Raw genomic sequence first — 22,492 nt, forward strand, 5'->3', positions numbered from 1 at the left:
GCGGGATTCAAACATTGTTGCATCACTAGATAAAAATGCACTAAACATCTTATCCTTTAAAAAGTCAAGGCCATAATCCAAGGCCAAGGTCAAATTTGCCAAATAAGTAGTTAGTAGTCACAGTAATAAAACAAGTATTTTTCCATATTTAATTCAACAGATACTCCTAGAATAATTACCACATGTTATTTTTGTATCATGCCGAACACTAATATCTAATTTGAATTTGGACCCGTTTGTGGCAAAGCATTGATTTCTTTGTTTAGCCTTATTTGTTCATTTATTGCTTTCCAAGCATCTTCTTTTTCCTTCTTAGTAACAGGGCGCTTCTTTTGTTTAGCCGCTACCATCTTTTTATAAATATCAATACATTCTAGATCCACTTGATCCAGTTGCTTTTTCAGATTCAGTCTAATCATTTCTTGTTTACACAAACCAATTAAATTTTTAAGATTTCGACAATTCTCTTTACGTACAGCTGTTAATTCTGTTTGACATTTTTTAATCTCTGCTAGTATTTCATCATCAGCTGGATTAGTGAGAGGTGGTAAATCCTCTGGATCAAGTATTCCTTGTTCAACCAATTCCTTCCTCAAACACTTTTCTAATGTTAATGAATTCTTGTAGCCACTTTTAGTGGTGGAGACCATTTTTACTTTAATATCAGGTATTTCATAAGACATCACATTCTCTTCCATAAGAGCAGAGACTAATCTTTGTGTCAAAGGTCCAGTTATCATGCTTTCTGATGACTTTTCTAGCTTCTTACGAGCATGAGATGCATCTGGAGACATAGATGATTTTTGCTTATTAGGATTAGATGCATTTTGATCTTCAGCAAGATGTTCATCTGCCCAAACTTCTGAGTAATGCTTTCCTAATGGAGGGATCGGAGGTAGTGTGGTGTTACTGCTTTGAGCTAATAAGGACTCTAAAAATTTTATATCATCCAATGTTACAGGAGCACAATAAGGCTCTACTGAATTCCAAAATTTATATGGGATATTATTTTTAGGCAGTGCTAATTGTGAAAGTTCAAGTTTTACAGAGTTGTCTGAATTCACTAAATCATTAGAGTAGGTATGAGATCCTGAGGAAGCGTTTGAGAAATTTTTAAATTTAGGCACTTTTGGCTGATTGGATAATTTTGTGTAGTCTTTAGTTTTAACCACTTTGTCATCTTGAAATTTTCTTTTTACAGGATACTGTAGCTGTTTACCGGCTGCTTTGCCTTTTTTTTCTCTTTTAGATTCATTCGAATCTATGCTTTCTATTTCAGATTGAAAATATCTGCATCGTAGGGCAGTATTACATAGCAATGACTCTAATTCCAACTGTAACCCATCCAGCTCATCCATCCCAATAGGTTCATCAGCAGATCTCGCTGCAACCGCAGTAAATCGTGGCAAAAGCACTGCATTATCTTGTATTTTAATGTATGGAATTGGGCATGTCTCAACTTTGATTTTGGCAGTAGAAACAGAACCTGGAATCTTTGTTGGTTTAGTGTATGGTGTAATTCCAGGGCTTGATGGCTTTCCATTGTCTTTGTTAGCTAGTCTGCCTTTGCTATTATGATGCATCCTCTTACCCAGCATCTCGATTCAATATAATTTACCCGCCAAAATAAATAACACAAGCCCAATATTCTACGCTAATCTACATTATTTATTGCACTGAAATCTTGGAATCACTTTAAAATGTTAGACTTTAAAGTACTTAACGTTAATATCACGTCTATGACTCAACTTGTGTTGATTTTTTAAGACAAAAGCGTAATTCTTAAAGTTTCTCTAGTACAGCAAAACAAATGCCGAAATCACAGAACAAAATGGCGTTCAGAAAATAAAACTTATTTTTTATTTGATACCGTTTTTAACACAGAAGCTTTACCTTTTTTTTAAGGGATTTTATGACCTGGTAACTAAGACCTTTAAGTCATTTCTGATTTTAAATTATATTCATATTTTTATGAAAAATGATATTATGGAGTGAAATGAAATGAATATGATTAATTTGAGACATTAATCAACTGGGATGAAATTAAATGAAATGAGATGAGATGATATGGGATGAAATATAATCTCAGTAAAATGGTGGTCATTTACTAAGATTTTTTCAGTGGACTTTGTGGAGGATCCCGAGAAGTTACGTCCAGCGGCTTTGTTTCTTTTTCCCACATTTGTGCACTTTCACAGATATTAAACAGTTAATAAACCACCGTTATTACACATTTAAACCTGAAGAAACACTAAATAGACAAAATAAAACAAATCACACAACTTCATTCCTCGCGTTCCCGCCAAAAAGTCAGAAGTTTTACCTACTTTTTTTTTAAGTGATTTTACGACCTGGTAACTAAGACCTTTAAGTCATGTCTTATTTTAATTTATATTCATATTTTTATGAAAAATGATAATATGGGGTGAAATGAAATGAAAATGATTAATTTGAGACATTAATCAACTGGGATGAAATTAAATGAAATGAGATGAGATGATATGGGATGAAATATAATCTCAGTAAAATGGTGGTCATTTACTAAGATTTTTTCAGTGGACTTTGTGGAGGATCCCGAGAAGTTACGTCCAGCGGCTTTGTTTCTTTTTCCCACATTTGTGCACTTTCACAGATATTAAACAGTTAATAAACCACCGTTATTACACATTTAAACCTGAAGAAACACTAAATAGACAAAATAAAACAAATCACACAACTTCACTCCTCGCGTTCCCGCCAAAAAGTCCAGTTTTACCTACATAAAGTCAATGTTGCCACTTGTCATTTGTCAGTCAACAGATTGTCAGATTAGTACCTATATACCTACCTAATTCAAAGAGAAAAATGAAGGAATACCATATCACCGAAAAAAGTGTACGTTAAAAGAGAACCAATTAAGGTAGCGCCATAGTAGCTAGTCGAAAAAATTTAAGAACCGCCTTAAACTACCACACTGCAAATATTTATTTATTTATAACTTCTTATACTAGAAAGTATAAAGGCGGATTTAATGCCATAGACATTCTCTACCAGTCTACCTTAGGGGAGTGCAGAGATGAAGCTTGGTAGGTGTAGCGTGAAGGTGATATTACTTAAACATGTGTATATATAACATACATAATATTTATAGATACAAATACTCATACTTAAATAAATACATAGACGTAAATATATAGATATACATAAATATATACATATACATATCATAAATATATACATATAAAAACATATATAAACAAACATTATCAATTAGATGACGAATGATCGGCGGCGACGATGAAAGCATACGGAGTGTAAGTGTAACTCGCTGACACACGGAGATAACCTGGGCTCGCCAACTCAGACTGGAGTCAATAAGTAGGCCTAGGTCCTTTACAACTGAACACCAGTTGATGGTTGAGCCATCATATATAACCGATGGGACATATGCCATATCCAACCGATATAACAAGCGTTGACTTCCAACAATAATAGCCTGACATTTGGCGAGATACACGCTTATGCCGAAACCGTCAGACCAGGATTTAATGTAGGACAGATCGTTATTTATTTTTCCAACTGCCGAAGACACACTATCGACTCCAGCCTCAGCATAAAGCTGCAAATCATCGGCATATAGATGGTACGCACATTGAAGATTTTCGGTAATGAGATTAATAAAAATTGAAAATATTAGAGGAGAAAGAATGTACTGTAAAAGTACTGTAAGGTGTGACGAAAATTTAGTATATTGCAAAGTTCTAGTACTACTACCATTCCCTTATAGACTTACCGTAATAGGGGTAGTGTAAGAAGTGGAAATGATACGAATATAGCATAGCGTTTAAACAGTGTGAAGTGTGCTGGATTGCAGTGAAGGCTATGTTACAATTGGAACACGTAAAGCCCTCTGAAGTCTTAGTAAATTCCCAAAATTTTAGTAGGACAACATCTCGTTCCATTCCAATACTTCCAATATACTTTATTACGGTGTATATATATTATAGTGTACGGATTCAAATTAATCAACTATATTTATAGTACATATACGGATTTTATTAAGTCGATTCTGGCAGCGATGGCACTACCACAGAAGCCAATAGTCATACTGAATACACCAGGAGAAATTAGCACCATTTTGACTTTTGCACTGTCCCATGATATTTCATATCATGCTATCTCGTTTCAATCCATTTGTTTCATTTTCTTCCGAAAAGATTATAATCTCAAATAAATCAAATTCATCTCATTTCGTTCCATTACTTATTATTTTTCAGAAAAGTTTTATACCGTACTTGATGCTACGCACACTGCTTGCTAAACATACTGAAGTATGAAACCTAAGGTCTACTATAGCTCAACAGCAATGGCATTGCAAGAAGATAATTGCCATAATAGAAAAAAAGAAGATAAGAGTTTGTCATAGATTATACTAATATTTAAATTGCGCTGAGTGAGCGAGTTTATCATTGCTTTCTTCTTTCTTCGAAATTTAGTGTGAAGTTAATCAGTAAAACATGGACTTAGTGTTGAGAATTTAGATACAAACTGAATGTAGCCCATAATGTTTAAAAATGAAATGTTTACAAAATAATGAATACAGTTCAAAATAATGAGTGATACAATACATGTTCTAGGATAGTAATTGCTACAGTTGAATAGGACTTGTGTAATTCTTCATAAAAATGGAAGACAGCAATATAAAATGTCCTGTTTGTTGCGATAGGACTTTTGATTCTAAGAGTACACTGCTAGAACATTTGATTAATATTTTGAAAAACTTATACTGTCCCATTTGTGATAATAAACAAGCGACACTAGTACATCTAGTTGATCATCTAACCCAAAATGATTGTCAAAAAGAAAAGGAAGAATTAAAAGAATTTTCGGTCATACTACAAGATCAAACTGATAATATTAAAAACGAACATTTCGAAGTATTATCAAGTGGTAAAAGAATATTACATGTAAAAACGTATTATTGTGTGTCATTAATAATCAAACATATTTTATTTTCTTGGTATAAAGTAGCTTAATTCAATTTTTTCTTAATTACGAAATAAAGAGGAAACTTTTTAAATCATTTCTGATATTCATACTATTTATTTTATTAAAGAAATTGGTATTTTATAATTTAGGTGAGACTTCAAACTCATGTTTCAAGTGACACTTTATGTGTGCTGGTACCCACCCAACATTAGAACATTTAAAGCAAACATCCTTTATATTATCGTATTTTTAAGTGGGATCTGTATAAAAAAATATTTTGTAAGATTTTTTATTTCTGTTTGAAGTTCTGGTTATTGAAGTAATTGCAGTAATTAAAGCAATTGAATAAAAAATATTCATTTGCATCATAAACTTACATTGCTTTCATTCTGTATACTTTATTCTTAAAAGTGATTGTTGAAATAAATTCAATATAAGCGCTGATATAGTTGTTTCTGCTTTCAGAAACTGTTGACCAATCTGCTAAAGGTAACACAACACCAACACATGCATTAGATGCTCAAATAGATGGGAATGATGTTGGTAAGATGTATGTTGAATTAATTGGTAAGGAGTTGATGAAACCTTGCCTCCAAACTCAGGAGTTGAAATTAGTAAAAGAAGATGGAGAAAGTCGATACATGATTATAACTCATCCAACCAACCGTAACATAGAAAACACTATTGTAACTAAGCAGAACAATGATGGAACTATTTCTTTAACAGTTAAAGGTACTGTTTAACATTTTTCAGTAAAATATTAAAAGCTATTATAATAAAAACTTATGCAACAGAAGGGAGAGGATGACAATAGTTCATAAGTAGATCAGTAAATAAACCCATACTATTTATTGGTCGCTGTAGTTTGGTTGTCAACTGGCTCATCTTATAAAGCGTGATTGTATTAGCTCATACACATCGCAAAGTGAATCTAGCAACTGATCTACAGATTTTAAAATTGTAAGACTGAAATTGTAATTATGGTATACATGGGTGTTATTGAAAAAATGTGTTATAGAGCACTGCTTAAGTTTAGTTTTTTCTGCACGCTGTGAGGTGCCATTTTTATAATTCCTTCTACATCTAAATTATTTTGACCTTCACCAAATAAGCAGTACTTTTTGAGCATTGTTATAGCACATAATGCATCTCTAGTTGTTAGAATTTCATCTAGATTGCAATCTTCTTCCTCTTCTTCATTCTCCTTTTCTTGTGTTTGAAGCACACACTCAATAATTTCATTAATTGTCAATATTCACATAAGTTTCCCGTGCTGAGTAGAAGACTACTTAGCACAGATGCCGGTCACCGTTCTCGTCGAACCCGTCGTTTGCGACGAAGGGCTCGTTGAGTAAATTAACCCTCAGATACAGCCTACTGAGTTTCTCGCCGGATCTTCTCAGTGGGTCGCGTTTTCGATCCGGTGATAGATTCTGCGAATGGCTTAAAAGCTTCGCATAGCCAGCAATCGCTATCCTCTTCTAACAAATGATGTTATGCGCTAACTCTCTTTCACTCTACCTTAAATATTTATCATCTTTAACAGCCAGTAAACCCTTATTTGCGGCCAGATTTAATTAAGCAACCATATATGATAATTAATAGCTAAAGCTTCAATTTGACATATAATTAATAAATATACGTTATAAACGTATAAATTTATCGAAATCATACGTGTTTACACCTGGCTGCGAAGAGGTGCGGCCAGGTGCGCAACGGCAACCGTGATTTTTTAGAATCTTCATATAAATTACCGTGATGTAGACGTTATTTTATTTAAAAAATAAATAAACGAAATTTTTTACCAAAAATCTATTGAAAATAATTTAATTAAAAATAATGGCGGCCAAATTTTGATAGGCACCCTAGTAAATATATATTCTCCTAATTATAAATAAACATAAAAGTTTGGTTTTAAGCAAAAAATCGATGACCGCACCAATCCTGCAGTGGGATCTTAGACTATTATACCCAAAATTGACGCTATATCCAAAGTCGCTATAACCAAATGAATTTCTTAGGAAAGTATTCTTTAAATTCAAGGAACGTAAATTTGACGTCGCTATAACCGTAAAGACGTTATAACCGAATATATAATATATACGTACTTGTAATTTATTGTTTTCTGTAAATTTCTTTCTAGATGTAGTGGGAGAATCAGACAACTTAACTGCATTGAGAGTAGAAGAAAAAGAATTGAATCAAGAAGAGAATATATATAGCTGCAATACTTGTGGAGTATCATTCTCATCTGTACTAGAACACATACAAAACTATCATAATGATCAGGAGGTTGTAGTTGAAGTGAGTCATTTTCGGTATAGTCTATGATATATACATATTAAGTATAATGTATTAAAATTGCGTTTTGTGCATTACAAAATGTAGGAGTTTATACAATCTAAATATATCTAAATATATCTTTTTAAACGTTTTACATCTCCAGTTGTGTCTAGCAGATACCTTGCCAATTCATTTGAGTGCTCATTTAGTCTTTCTCTTCTATGGATTGTCGAATTTGTGAATTACTCTGTACTTGTTCAACAGTAGAATCTTTTGCCCGAAATCCAAACTGAGGATCCGGTATGATCTTTTCCTGGTCAAAAAGTGGTTTCAGTCTTTTTAGAAAGACTGATTCAAATACCTTAGACAATACAGGTAGAAGACTTATGGGCCTATATGAACTTGGATCAGACACCGGTTGTCCACGCTTTATAACCATGCAGACTTGTGCTATTTGCCAGAGTTTTGGGTAATAATTTACTCTGAGGATGGCATTGAATAACATTGTTAAAAATATTAATTAATTTTTGGGAAAATCTTAAGTACTTCACCAGTTATTAAACCAAAACCAGGTGCTTTTTTTATTTTTAAGAGACTGTATACACTGTGTAAGTTTCTTAGGGGTGACAGGTTTGAGTGGCAGGGATAGCTGCTGGTCACTATTAATCATGACATCAACTTAGTATGATTATATGAAAGAAAACACAAAAACACACATAAATGTAAAAATGTCATGTTTTGAACTTTTACTCAAAACATCTTAAACATTTCACAAATTTATTTCATTAAATTAACAGGAACCAATAGATGAAGTAGAAAATAAATTAACATATGACCCAATGCAAACTGAAGATGAAAATGGGCAAGACAAACAAATATCACGAAGGGTGATCACAGAAACTGGAGATATTCTTGAAGCACCATTATTGACAAATTCAAATCCGTTAATGTCTGAAGAACCTATAGAAGGTTAGTGATATAATGAACAAGAAGAAATTTTTACTAATTGATATAACTACACTACATTTGTATACAGTGTAAGAGTAAATGCCCATTAACGTAACTAGCCGTTTTGGACTTCAATGGAATAAAATGAAAGGGCCCTCTTTGTTTATAATGAAAACTTATGTGGGATGCCGGTGTTGAACAAAAAGTTTGCTAGTCAGCAGTTGACATCTGGAAGCTAGACATCATCATAATCCATTGCTCTGGGCAGAGCAGTAGTGGTTATGTGGAATTCTTGCTTATTAAAGCCTTGACAGATGTTTTACACAGTTATACATATGAAAGCTAGACATAAGATAGGCTTAATACTGTAATTGTGTGGTTGATAATTACAACTAGAAAATTTAATAAGGGAATTAGAACTGAAATCGAACACCGACCCAGTCGCATAGCTCGTTATGAGTGCACCAGGCGTCTTATCCTTAATGCCACAACAACCCCATGGTATGGTTACTAGGGCTTACTTAAAATATGTTTCTCTATTTGTAAGGTCTTAGCAATTTGTTACCTTGCCTTATGGAAACTGGACTTCAGCAGTACATTAGTCATTCAGCACTAGTAAAATTAAACGATACGCAATCAATTCTTAATTTTAGAAATGGTCGCTCAAACTTAATAAATCTGGATCGGCAGCATTCATTACGTGGCATCATTTGTGGCCAAAAATCAATGAGCTTCGCAAACAATATATGCATTATTGTACGTTATGTAAGGTTTCATCAGAGTTGAAATTAATAGATTCTGTGTTGGAGAAATTCGTAAACAAAATAATAATATTTTCACAATATTTTAAGTACCTATTTATATTGTCATATAATGCGAGTGATAAATAACTGTTTTAGATCCATTAGCAGATAGCAGTGAACTATCGTCGCTGTTAAATAACCAGTCGGAGTTTACGTCAAAAATTGTATTGATTGAAGATCTTGAAAATACAATGGAAGAAGAAAAGCAGGGTAATTTTTTAATCCCAACACTATACTTTTAACCGATTGTCAATTGATTTAAAACTAAATAAGTCACATGTGACTAAATAAAACAAGCGTTAATTATAGGTGCATTGCTGGATGACTTTAACTTTTCATGTTAAACATTTCAATAAGAATTGGTTAGCCGGCTTTAATAGGACTCAATCTGTATAAGGCTTCCTTGGAAGACAAATCTTTACCAAACACTATCTAGACCGTTGAATACCGTGTGTAAACTTACTGATTTTCTGTGTACTTTACAACATATTCATTATTAACCTGACCGTGTGTACATCCAAGGTGCAACTCCTGGCCTCATATCTCTCCTGCCAGTCGGCAAATAACATGAACTATCATAGCCATGTTGGTCATCCTATCGTTTTACTGTTGGTAGGACCTCTTGTGAGTCCGCGCGCGTAGGTACCACCGCCCTGCCTATTTCTGCCGTGAAGCAGTAATGCGTTTCGGTTTGAAGGGTGGGGCAGCCGTTGTAACTATACTGAGATCTTAGAACTTATATCTCGAGGTGGGTGGCGCATTTATGTTGTAGATGTCTATGGGTTCCAGGAACCACTTAAAACCAGGTGGGCTGTGAACTCGTCCACCCGTCTAAGCTATAAAAAAAAAACTTCATACATTTGTAACACCTAAAAACACATAACTATCATTTCGTTACATAAGATTTGTTTACATTGCATTAATTCTTCATAAATTAAATTTAAAATATCATTTATTTCAGATAAGCCCCTTGCTTGCCATAAAGTGGTAGTGAAAGCTATAAAGCTACAAAATGGAGATTTGGCCAAGATGTACTATTGTAAGTCTTGCATGATATATGTGCCAAATATCAATGACTTCAAATCGAAACCATGCAAGATCTGTGAGTACATAAATACTAAACACCTTAACTATAAATGTAAACACAACCTGACACTTTTTCTTTAGAGAAATTACGTAATGGGAGGGAGTATGGTAGGTGTGTTCCAACCCTGTACAGGGAGATAACCATGCTGTCTGTCGTGAGGCAAACATAATCATTCCCATTGGGAGTCTATGGCAGTCATTTACTATTAGAAAATTGAGACTTCAACGTTTAGTCTCAGCTTAGATTCAGTGACTATTTACTATACTTAATGCGAGGGCCATGAGCTATTCTGCTCATTTAAGATAAATGGGGCTATATTTAAATGCACTACTGTTTAAAAGATAAAACGTTTCTATAAACATAATCAGAAACTTATATTAAGTTGCTATTTGATTAAAACCTTCAACAGTGCAGTAACCGGATTCTGGAGGGATCAATTGTCATTTTAATTGTTTTAATTATTTAACTGATGAAAGGGCAGAACAGTTTGTTTACAAAATTCATAACAGTAAGATTTTGAACTGAGGATGATTCCAAGATTGTAAAAAAATATATAAGCGACAAATCTAATGTTGTTTAATTTTTCTCTTTTTCAGTGAAGTACGCATGTCCGCATTGTTCAGCCGTATATGAGAATTCGAAATCACTACATGCACATATGAAAATTCATAAACCAAAACAAGGTAAAGAATTATAGACCTATTTAAGGAGTTGAGATGTTTTTTGAAGCGATTTACACGAGACATGACAGTTGAAATTTTTTGATAATTGTATAATTATTATTTCAATAATAGTCACGTACAATATCTAAAGTAGATACCACAAATATGGTATATGGCGGGTAGATCAGCTCTGAAGCAGAGTACACATCTTGTTTCATTCAAACCATTGAATTATTTGTATAATTACATCACTGTGCTGCATCATATCGCTGTATCAGGAACTTCTTAGATATACAGAAAGACATTTGCTAATTAGATTTTGTTTGTCTCACTGTTTTGTATGTCAGTCATCAACACAGTAGACGAGCACCGTTTATAAAATTTCGTCTAAGGTGGTTAAACCAGTGCGGCAACAAGCGTGGATAAGCAAATAATAAGCAAAAAAAAAAGATCAATGTCTAGAGTTATTATGTATTAGCAATATAAAAAAAAGCTAATTTATGGAGGTTGTGTTAGACGAGCATAAGTCGATAGAACTAGCCCTTTTATACCAGTCATCACATTTATAGAGATTATTTTAACACATCCAGATCACGAAGCGTCACGTTAATTTAAATAAATTTAAATTCGTAGTTTTTTTTAGATAATAATGCAGAAGCACCGTTGACATATGAATGTGAACTATGTTGCACGGTGTTTTCAACTAATAAATCGTTGAAACTACACAAACGGATGCACGATCCACAAAAGTAAGAGAACCATTATTTGATTACAATAGGACTTGTTTACAAACATTCGTTTTCTTATTCCGGCCCTCTGTGGGTCGTACTGTGTTGCCATCATCGTTGATAATATTTTAGAGACCTTAAGATTCGTTTCTCAGTTGGGAAACGTGAAAGAACGTAATTTTTTTTTTTTGTGGCCATACGCTGTGGAAATTTTAACTTTTTTATTTTTTTCAGAGCCCGCCCCATTGAGCTTCCCGTGAACAGCAAGGACGGTACCGAGTCGTCAGGCAAACGGTTCTTGTGCCGCGTGTGCAATAAACTAATACCAATCGAATATTTGACCGTCCATCAGAATTCTCATAAAACGAACAACATGTTCAACTGCAGTATCTGCAACAAGAAGTTCAACTCAAACGAGTATCTAGAGATGCATATGAACGTACATAATTTAGAAAAGGTCAGTGAACTAAAATCTTTGGTTATACAATAAATAAATATGTCCATAAAATATTCGGCTTTTCATTAATCATAATATTTAATTATAATTTATTAAAACTTGAGATAGAATAATTGTTTCCTAAACAGTGTTTTCCAGGCAAATAGTCATAGATTTTTTTTTTAGAACAATTTAGTGCGTTTTAAATAATAATAATAATAATAATAAATAATAGTCGAAAAATAAAGGAGTGTAGTAATAGCTATGACGTAATTTACATAATCATTGGGTACGAACATCGACACTAATATATTGAAATAAGGTCTTAAGCCTTTTGGTCTATTGGCCTCTTCGACTGAAAACATTTTAACTTTATTAAAAGTGAAATGAATATTGACCCCAATGTCAACATATTTTTTAGGTGTATCTCGTTTTTATTTTTAATTATTTAATGCAGTTTTTATAAATGAAAATATAACGAAATTATACAAAAAGGTATTTTTTAACACAAATAAAAATGAATTAGCTGTTGTTGTTTTAACGTGAATCATGATTGTTACCTCTTAAATATGAAAAGATATGATTTTTCATAACTTGATCCATTTATTCCCAGGTAACGGTAAACAAACAGGACAAATCGCTTCCGTACAATTGTCTTTATTGCCACAGAAGGTTCGCCAGACCGCACGAGAAGGTCAAACATGAGAGGATACACACAGGTCAGTACGTTAGGGCAATCAAAATCTTTTACTGTAGGAAGGTTTACGACGAAGGGAAGATCTTCCACCGAGCAGGTGATATTGCTCGGTAGACCGACGGTCCAAATGTTTTTGCTCGGAACTTGTATACATGTATGCAAGCTTATCTTGTAAACATTCGTAAAATTCAACAATCTGTCAAAGAATATTGTATGATGGATATCCGCCACAGTAAATAAACTGACAGGTCGTTGGGGCATTAAAAGTATGACACTTGCTCGTATGTAACTTAATAAGACAGTATGATCGTTAGTACGTATTTTTAACACAAGCTACTCCTTTGCCTGAGAATAAAAAGATGGTTTCATTATTTCGTAATTTCAAATTTATCGCAAGAGAAACCGCAGTACACGTCTAGCATTATATAATACCAACACCCGAGCAGTAATTTAATACATAACTGCAGATCCCTTTCATACCAGTGAATATTATGATGAAATGATTGTGGCTTGTTGGTTTGCAAGTGGGGTGCGGGTTCGCGCGTCATACCACCGATTGAATTGAAACGTTGTGATGGCATCCATGTCTGTACCTACTGTATATGGGGTCGTTTCATTTATACCATCGCACCGTCCTCCTTGGAGCAGAGTTCATCCATACTACCCAGAGAACCATTGGGTACATCCACAGAATATTTCCAGATACCTTTTTGCCACGTATCATCCGGCTTCGGGATGAACCCCCCTTAAGCTAACGAGGCTTTTTTTATTTTTTATTTTGCTTAGATGGATGGACGAGCTTACTGCCCATCTGGTGTTAAGTGATTACTGGAGCCCATAGATATCTACAACGTAAATGCGCGACCCACCTTGAGATATAAGTTCTAAGATCTCAGTATAGTTAGAACGGCTGCCCTATCCTTCAAACCGAAACGCATTACTGCTTCACGGCAGAAATAGGCAGGGCGTTGGTACCTACTCGCGTGGACTCACAAGAGGTCCTACCACCAGTAATTACGCAAATCATAATTTTTGCGGGTTTGATTTTTGTTACACGATGTTATTCCTTTACAGTGGAAGTCAATCGTGAACATTTGTTGATTACGTATTTCATTAGAAAAATTGGTACCCGCCTGGGATTCGAACACCGGTGCATCGCTCAACACGAATGCACCGGACGTCTTATCCTTTAGGCCACGATGACTTACCGAAAGTACTTAGTGGTAGACAGCGGTTAGGCTTAACTCTTGGCATTGCTGGTGTCTATGAACGACGCTAACCGCCAACATTAGTTGGGCCGTACCCTCCTCTGCCTACGAGTGCAATAAAAAATCACACACGAATATTGCTACAAGCCCTGTCTAGTTGAGAGACGATGAGTTAAACAAAGTAATAATTTGTTTCAGGCGAGAAGCCCCACTCATGTGAGATATGCGGGAAATCTTTCAGAGTCTCGTACTGCCTCACGCTGCACATGCGCACGCACACCGGAGCTAGACCCTACGAATGTCCGCATTGTGGGAAAAGGTACATTTATTGAACAGTTACTAAGTGCACGGTACAAATAGCGTTATTGACATTAAAGAAAAAAAAAGGAAATGGGTAGTGGATATTGCTGTACTCTAGATAGGTCACCTCGCGTTAAGTGGTCACTGAAATAGGTATGCCAATGTGAACGAAGCTACCCACTGCACGAAGTCGAAATTTCAATTGTATCGGTCCTGTCTCACGTTTAATGCCGGGGCGAATGACTATTGAGATTACCCTACATCGTGCGATCAGTGAAACCGTATAATATAAAAGCTATACATCTATTAATAAAAAGCCGTGACGTGTAGTAACTCAGAATGAATACTGTTACGCGCTGGGATTCGGGATAAATAAAACTTCTAGCGAAATACAAATTAAAACTATATTTAACACCTAGAACACTTAAGGAACACTTTAAAATTCTCAATTCACTTCTTCCGTTTCGCTTCAGATGAGCCGTTCGCTGTTTCGCTTCGAGTAGAACCGTTTACTCACTGCCTTCGTTTTATCCCTGCAACGCTTTTATAGGCGATACGATATCCCTAGAATTATCGAGAACATTCCTGACAAATCCAGTAGATTCGATATGTGTTTCCGCTATTTTATAATAGATGGCGCTGCACTTGTCGAGCGTTCTCGGTTTTACTAGTTCATTTTTATATTCGTATATGCTCTTACCGGTGAACAATAATTTATGTTCAGGTTTAAAGCGCACAGCGTGTACAACCACCATTTGCTGACCCACTCCGACGTCAGAGCCTACAAGTGTCCTTACTGTCCTAAAGCGTTCAAGACATCGGTGCAACTCGCCGGACATAAAAATTCTCACACGAAGCCGTTTTCGTGTCAGCACTGTAACAGGTAACAAATTATAATTAAAACTATAAAAAGGAATTCAATGAACGGGTTAGAATCAATTACAATGTTATTAAATGTAAAACTGAACGATTTGAATTAAAAAAAATTGAAATAGTGATTTATATAATTGATAAGTGATAAGTTGGGTTATATCTATGTTACATAACGTAACATAACATAACGTAAAAAAAACGCTATAAATTTGTCATCAACGCCAGCGATGCAATAAATAAAAGATGAAAGCTTAAGATTCCAACCTAAGGCCACTCCCAAGTGTCACTGACATGGGTCCTTCGTAAACTTCTTATATCTATATTTTTGTATTAGCGTACTGCATCGCTTCGCTCGTATAGAACTACAAATAAATATAAACAACAAATATAATAAATGAATAATTAATTAGAAAAAAATCTTACCTGGTCAATACGATCACTAACTAAGATTCTCTTTACTATTAGACAAAGAATAAACGAACTTCTTCATGTAACTGACCGATGTGGGAATCGAACCTGCGACCCTTGGCCCAGCAGTTAGGGCGCTAATCACTGCTCCACCCAGTCCCAAACCGATTATTATTTTTCAAAATTTCAATGCCCTTATTTCCCGGCAGGCCCTTCGCATCGCTGTACGCCGTCCGAGTGCACACGGAGACGCACTTGCGCCAGAACAACTTGAAGTTCTCGTGCTCGTTGTGCGGCGCCAGTTACGCGCGAGCCTTCGCCCTCAACGACCACATGAAGCAAGCGCACAAGGCGGTCGTCAACCCCACCGAGGCCTTGGTAAACATACACTCTTGTTTTCCCACATATCCTTCTTCATACGAGCCTTGTGGAGAGTACTTAACGGTAGGTAGCGGTTTGGCTCTGCTCCTGGCATTGCTAAAGTCCATGGGCGATGGTACTTACCATCAGGTGGGCCGTATGCTCGTCTGCTTACAGGGGCAATAAAATAAAAATAAAAAAAACCTATGCCAATAGCCTTGAAAAGCTATTTTAGCTTCACCCTAGCGTGTAGGTGAGAGCTCACGGGGCTCAAACCGGAAGTGTTGCTAACACTGGCCCTAGCAAGAGCAGTGCTTCGCTGAATCTACCGCCGGATCGGAAACGCGACCCACTGAGAAGATCCGGCGAGAAACTCATAGGGCTGGTAAACTTACACATTTATTTTCTATACGTATATATAAATTAATGTTTCATTGTAAGTTTGTCCATAATGCGTTTTTTAAATAATTTGTCGATTACGATAAAAATACAGTCGCTGATAACATTTCACTGAAGGTTTCTGTAATAGTACCGCTGTCGTGCTACAGGTGGCGTAAGCGTACTTGCAACAACAACGTTTTAGTACATTGAACTGCCTTAAGATAGGATTTTCTCTTGTCCAGCCAAGAACGAATACGTTATAAACTGTTTTTCATATCTAACATTAATCAGAGTTTTGCACATTGACAATCGCACAGTAATAAAGACTCTTCTGTGTTGTATAATCAAAGGAGTAATTTGCATTGTTTGTAGACGGTCAATGACGATAAGTGGGTCATCATAAGCGACACAGAGGACATACAAGATCTGAACAAGGATCTGTCACAAGACGTAAGTTTTACGTATTTCGGTGACAAATAGAGTTGGTAATAATAATGCATGCGAATAGAATGTTTGGCTCCTTGATTTAGTCCTCCGCTGTAGCGATGACTTTGATTTGGTTCGCCCACCGTAAAACCCGTATGCATTTGGAACACGACAAACGATTTTTTATAACAAGAAAATGCGTTTATATTGAAAGATAAAAATAAATGCTATCGTAATGTATACGGGGTCCCGTAGAAATCTGAGAATGACTTTTTTTTAAGGCTACCCACAATTAAAATTAATTTGGCATTTGTAGCATAAGTTAGTTGCCCTGTAATTTCAACCTTCGAAATGATAAATGTGTTCACGAGTGCTCACCGTTGATCAATCTGTATATTTACATTGTTAGAATGTACTTTTAAATACGTTCTTGGCGTTCATGATCAGCAGTATCTGATTGATACGAACCTAATTGAAAGCGTGCAGGTCCTGTCTTGAATAATTGTTTTTCTACCATTTTTTTATGTTTTTGTTCGGAAGAGAAAACAGAGTAGTATAAATACTAGTCACGCTTGATTCAGCCCGATAAACTATTTCGTTCTGAAGTATGTCTAAATTACCCAGTTTAATTAAAGACGTGTTCATTCATCAGTAAAGACAGATAAAGAAGTAATTTTCATTTAGTCCTAGAAACTTACGCATTAATTGTTTATTTTTTATAGATATATATATAAGATTTGTTTATTAGTGCTTGGTAACTCAAATCTATATTATAAAGAGTACAAATTTGTAGCGGTTTGAAGTCGTCGTGGTCTAAAGGATAAGATGACCAGTGTACTGGTGTTAGGGCCTCTTGTGAGTCAGAAAGCAGAAATGCGTGAAGCAGTAATGCGTTTCGGTTTGAAGGGTGGAGCAGCCGTTGTAACTATACTGAGACCTTAGAACTTATGTCTCAAGGTGGGTGGCGCATTTACGTTGTAGATGTCCATGGGCTCCAGTAACCACTTAACACCAGGTGGGCTGTGAACTCGTCCACCCACCTAAGCAATAAAAAAAAGTACTATTGAGCGACGTGACTGTGGGTTCAAACCCCGCAAGCAGGTGCAATTTTTGGAAGGAAATTACGTACATAACACATGTTCGGGAATGAAAAAAAAAATACAAAAAAAACTGCAATATTTATAAAGTTGCGTAATTATTAGTAGTAGGAATAATTTTAAATTTTCGCGAGTAGATACAACCATCCTGTTTATTTCCGCCGCCCAAACGGTCTTCTGTTTCGTTTGGAACAGTCTTCATAAAACCTCATGTCTCGATGTGTATGATGGCATTTACCTTGTGATGGCAACACTATGTGAGCTTGTTCATATGTCAACGCTATAAAAATTAAAATAAAACGTAAAAAATAACTTCTTCACTCCGTAGACTTTCGCTTTCCCTTAGTCTATTCTTTTTTTTTTTTTTTTTCCTACCTAAGCTGATAGCCTTAGGGGCTATTTCAGCGTAACCGTGGCTAGTAGGTGAGCTCACGGGGCTCAAACCTGATGACGTTGCTAACACGAACCCTAGCAAGAGCCGTGCTTCGCAGAATCTACCACCGGATCGGAAACGCGACCCACCTCAAACCTGATGACGTTGCTAACACGAACCTTAGCAAGAGCCGTGCTTCTTATATATGTGCTCTTCCATCCACTGCAAAGATAAAACCATAGATGTTCAAACATCGTACAAAAATCGTGCTAACTTCAACATCTTACACGCTATATTAGCTTAAGTAGTATATGTAGTTGATTTAAATCCTTTTTTTATATATTCTGTGATTAATACTTAGATCCGCTATTATCCTACATAGTTTCTTTAACGGTAAATTAGACAAAAACACACCTATTTTTAATCGCAGATAGCAATACCAAATAAAATCTAAAAATAGTGAAGTAATTTAGTAATATCAAGGCGCTATATTTTCTAAAGCGTGTCTTTTATGAGGAACCATTTTTCGGCATATTGTCACTACGCACCGTGTCCTTTAATTATTTTTGTTCTTTTTTTTTCAGGTATCAGACCTCGGAATCGGCGCAGACACATTAATAATTCCTTAAACGTGTCAAAAATTACATTTAAAAGTTCCATATTTGTTTTTTATATTTATAACAAAATCAAAATTTAATCAAAATAACTCAATCAAATTTCATTTCATATATATATAAATATGTGGTTTTCTTATATTTTTACCGTTACATTAAAATGTATATAATTAGGTAGTCAATATTTGCAATATTTTTTATGAGACTTAGTAATCAATTGGAAAAGTGAATGAAAATAGCAACGTATAATTAACTTTTACCTATTTTTTAAAATAAAATATTAAAATACAGATAATTTAGGTTAGAATTAGTGATTACAAATTTTGAGTATCCTGTATAAAAAAATTATGGACGCGAATCTGTAAAGTGATTGTGAATGAAGTGTTTTTCATTATTTATTTGTTGTTCGCAAGGGCTAGGTATGATTATAAATCCAGCCGTCTCTGCGACTCACGTGGTTCTATTATGACAGCCTCAGGGTGCTAAATATCCCTCCAAATCCAGCATAAACTGGACTATCCTTCACGTGCAAAGAAAATAAATACTCAATGAAGACTACGTATTTTATGCTGCCTAACGTGCAGCAGTCACAAATAGGCTTCCCCTCCTCACAATATTTCCAGACTGGATCAGCTGCGAAATCCAGCTGTTTCATATGCCTTCGCAACTTCCAAAGAAATCACTAGAACTCTCAATTGAGGCCGTCAGTGTAAAAGTGGCCTAACCCAGAATTGTTCATATTCGTGCTTATATATTGCAATTTCTTTAAAACATAATAAAATTGGATGCAAAAACGGTTATCCCTAGTTTCACACATCGATAACAGATTGCCTTGTAAACATTATTTTTGCGCGAATGAGTTTTGGCTACGAAGTAAATGTTAATTCATATCTCATTATCTGCATACTATGGTAAGCTTAGGTCACTTTTACCGTAACCCCTACAGACTACTTCCCGAGCGTTTTAAGCGTCGAATCGAATGGCTTAGACATAAAGTTTTCCTAGTGTTCTTTACCAGAATCCGATTTCAATACATGCGCAGGCGTTCAATTCATAGTGTGCTGCGGAGGTGTCTTTACGCCGACCCTGTTCAATTTGTTCACAATTTATTGTTCAAACCCTCTCGGTGGAAGACCTTTTCTTTGTGGTTCACTATACCTTCCACTAACCACTGACCCCTTTTTTCCCTACCTATGCTGATAGCCTTAAGAGGCTATATCAGCTTCTCCCTGACATGTAGGGGAGCTCACGGGGCTCAAACCGGGTGTGTTGCTAACACTGAGCATCGGATCAGAAACGTGACCGGTGCTTGTGGTACCTAAAAGCACCGTTAATAGATCGGGAGGATCCGTAATAACGTGTTTAGGGCGACGTCGACTGTTTACCATTCGGTCTACGGGATCGGGTGTGAGGACCCCTGATATCCAATAGGTTAGTTGGTTTTTGCGACGATTTAGAGATATGTGCATTTAAATTAAAATTGTTCCACATTCAATATCCTCCAGTCAGTGAACAACGAGATAAGACGCGCACTCACACAAATCATTGGCCTCAAATTGATGACGTAGGAGACGTTTATGACGTCAGCGCTCTGATCGAACCTTACCGTTTAACATTCACCAATAATTAGGGATTTTCTAGGATAAATTTAATTATCAGCTTACTTTAATATTAATGTATTCAGAATTGGCAGCAGAATATATTTTTATTTATTTAAATTTATAAAAAATGATGTATACCACAAAATGCATTTGAATTACAATTTATTTCATATAATATAATAACATAAAACAACGTAAGTATGAATTTTGTTAAAATAAAACTTGATCTCTGAACCTTTACGTTGCAACTATAATTTATTGTCAGTCAAATAATGATTTTTGTTCAGAGCTAAGTCGGATCCGACTTGGGTGATTTAGATTTGAAGGCCACCGCGCCACGAGATCGTTTTTTTTTTGTGTGCCCGTATATAACTGATACAACAAGGACAAATCTAATGTTTTCAAAATAATATGAAATATAATAGATACATAGACTCGAAAGACATTGCCCACTTTCGGCACTCGTGTAAAAAAACGCATTTAATAAAGAACCCTAACAACAGATAATCTGTATTAAAACAATAACGAAACAAATCCTATTTTTTGAAATTACATTTAAGATTTAATTTGTAATTTCGTAAAAAACTGGTGTTCGAATATTTTTTTACGTTTTGCTTATGTGGTCAGACTAAATAGACAGATTTAAATGACTCGGAAATTGTGAAATTAAAATATTAAACGTGAGATTAATCTGTAAAAGTGTTGCAGTTTTAATTATGATGATCGTAACCATGGCTCGCGAAAATCAATAATTAACAATTGCCAATAACTGTATTACATTTAAACTGTATGAAATTTATGAACTGAAATAATTGAATAAAATATATCATGTTATTTTTGTGTAAACAAGTTATCGATGCTAGTTTCATTCGCTTACGAAAAAAAGATACTAGGAATAGTCCAGGGGTTGACCTAGTGAGTTGTGATGTCACGTTAATAAAAGTATGGAAATATAAAATGTTGTATTTTTTTACCCCATCTAAATATACAGTGAGGTAATGCGAAGATTTATTTTTCTTCCATAAAAATCAAATTACTCCTAATCAAGCAACATCAATAAATACCTATATTGTGTTCCAAATCCAAATCGCTTCGATTTGACGAATGAAGAAGTAAGCATAAAAATGTCATATCAATGCACCCACAGTGCAATAATAATAATAATAATATAACTCGTTATTTATTTAACACCTTTATATGTACAGAGTAAACTAATAAAACAAAAGTCGGGGATATAAACTGGCGGCCTTATCGCTGAAAGCGATCTCTTCCAGGCAACCTTGCAGGGAGAGGAATAAGTTAACTGGACGGTGCTATATCTTAATAAACTTACATAAAAATATATACTTATATACACATGTGAAAAATAAATACCATATAAGATAAACTTACATACGATTAAATACAAATAAATATTAAAAATATACAAGATAAAATACAAAAGAATTAGGAAGACGTATTTTCTATATCTATACTAATATTATAAAGAGGAAAGATTTGTTTGTTTGTTTGTTTCGAATAGACTCCGAAACTACTGGACCGATTTGAAAAATTCTTTTTCCATTAGAAGCCGACATTGTCCCTGATGAACATAGGCTACTTTTTTTTTTTTTTTTTGGTATCATGTGTGTTTTAATGTTTCCGAAGCGAAGCGAGGGCGGGTCGCTAGTAATATATAATTAGACAAAATTAATAAGAAATGGATTTCGTTTAAGTAAATAAAAGTGGAGATTCCGCAATTTAGCGTAGCCAACGTCGTCGCAACAACGTAAGTTGATGGTCTTGACATACCATTTCAGCGTAGCCTCACGGTGAGCTCACGGGGCTCAAACTTGACGATGTTGCTAACACTGGCCCTAGCAAGAGCTGCGCTTCGCAGAATCTACCACCGGATCGGAAACGTGACCCACTGAGAAGATCCGGCGTGAAACTCAGTGGGCTGTGTCTGTGGGTTAATTTACTCGCCGAGCCCTTCGTCCCAAGCAACGGGTTCGACGAGACCGATGACCGGTGCTTGGGCTATCTAAAAGTACCGTTAGTGGATCGGGAGAATCCGAAATGAGGTGTTTTGGGCTACGTCGACTGTTTACCTTTCGGTCTGCAGGATCGGGAATGTAGTTACCGGCGACGCGAGGGTTCTCGTGTCATGCCGCTTTCTCGAAATGGCGCACTGATGCCGACTGTAGATACTTACTGATGGACTCTAGGTCCATGACGTCGTGGAGGTCCACGTTCCGGA

The 22,492-nt window shown here is 35.4% G+C and overlaps 2 protein-coding genes across 4 annotated transcripts; one reads left to right on the top strand and one right to left on the bottom strand.

The window, feature by feature from the left end:
* Positions 1-135: 135 nt before the first annotated feature.
* LOC732883 (transcriptional adaptor 3) lies at positions 136-1,831 on the bottom strand (the record flags this gene model as incomplete). The annotated part of the gene is given in 1 exon segment (NM_001046884.1): positions 136-1,831. A coding segment is annotated over 1 exon segment (1,383 nt). The 3' UTR covers positions 136-215.
* A 2,176-nt stretch (positions 1,832-4,007) lies between these two features.
* On the top strand, positions 4,008-21,211 carry LOC101746212 (zinc finger protein 252). Of its 3 annotated transcripts, none has more exons than XM_004931698.5 (15): positions 4,008-4,929; positions 5,434-5,700; positions 7,112-7,272; positions 8,049-8,220; positions 9,099-9,212; positions 9,964-10,104; positions 10,686-10,772; positions 11,395-11,500; positions 11,714-11,936; positions 12,529-12,634; positions 14,019-14,139; positions 14,845-15,003; positions 15,611-15,779; positions 16,515-16,592; positions 18,623-21,211. In XM_004931698.5, exons 1-15 carry the CDS (start codon positions 4,665-4,667, stop codon positions 18,665-18,667), a joined length of 2,214 nt encoding a protein of 737 aa, XP_004931755.1. In that variant the 5' UTR covers positions 4,008-4,664; the 3' UTR covers positions 18,668-21,211. The 3 variants fall into 3 exon arrangements, with proteins under 3 accessions (XP_004931755.1, XP_012550596.1, XP_062532177.1); XM_062676193.1 differs by having other exon boundaries at positions 4,925-4,946; XM_012695142.4 differs by lacking the exon at positions 16,515-16,592.
* The last annotated feature ends 1,281 nt before the right edge of the window (positions 21,212-22,492 follow it).

Source organism: Bombyx mori, chromosome 3 (genome assembly GCF_030269925.1).
Source record: "Bombyx mori chromosome 3, ASM3026992v2".
Taxonomy (NCBI): Eukaryota; Metazoa; Arthropoda; class Insecta; order Lepidoptera; family Bombycidae; genus Bombyx; species Bombyx mori.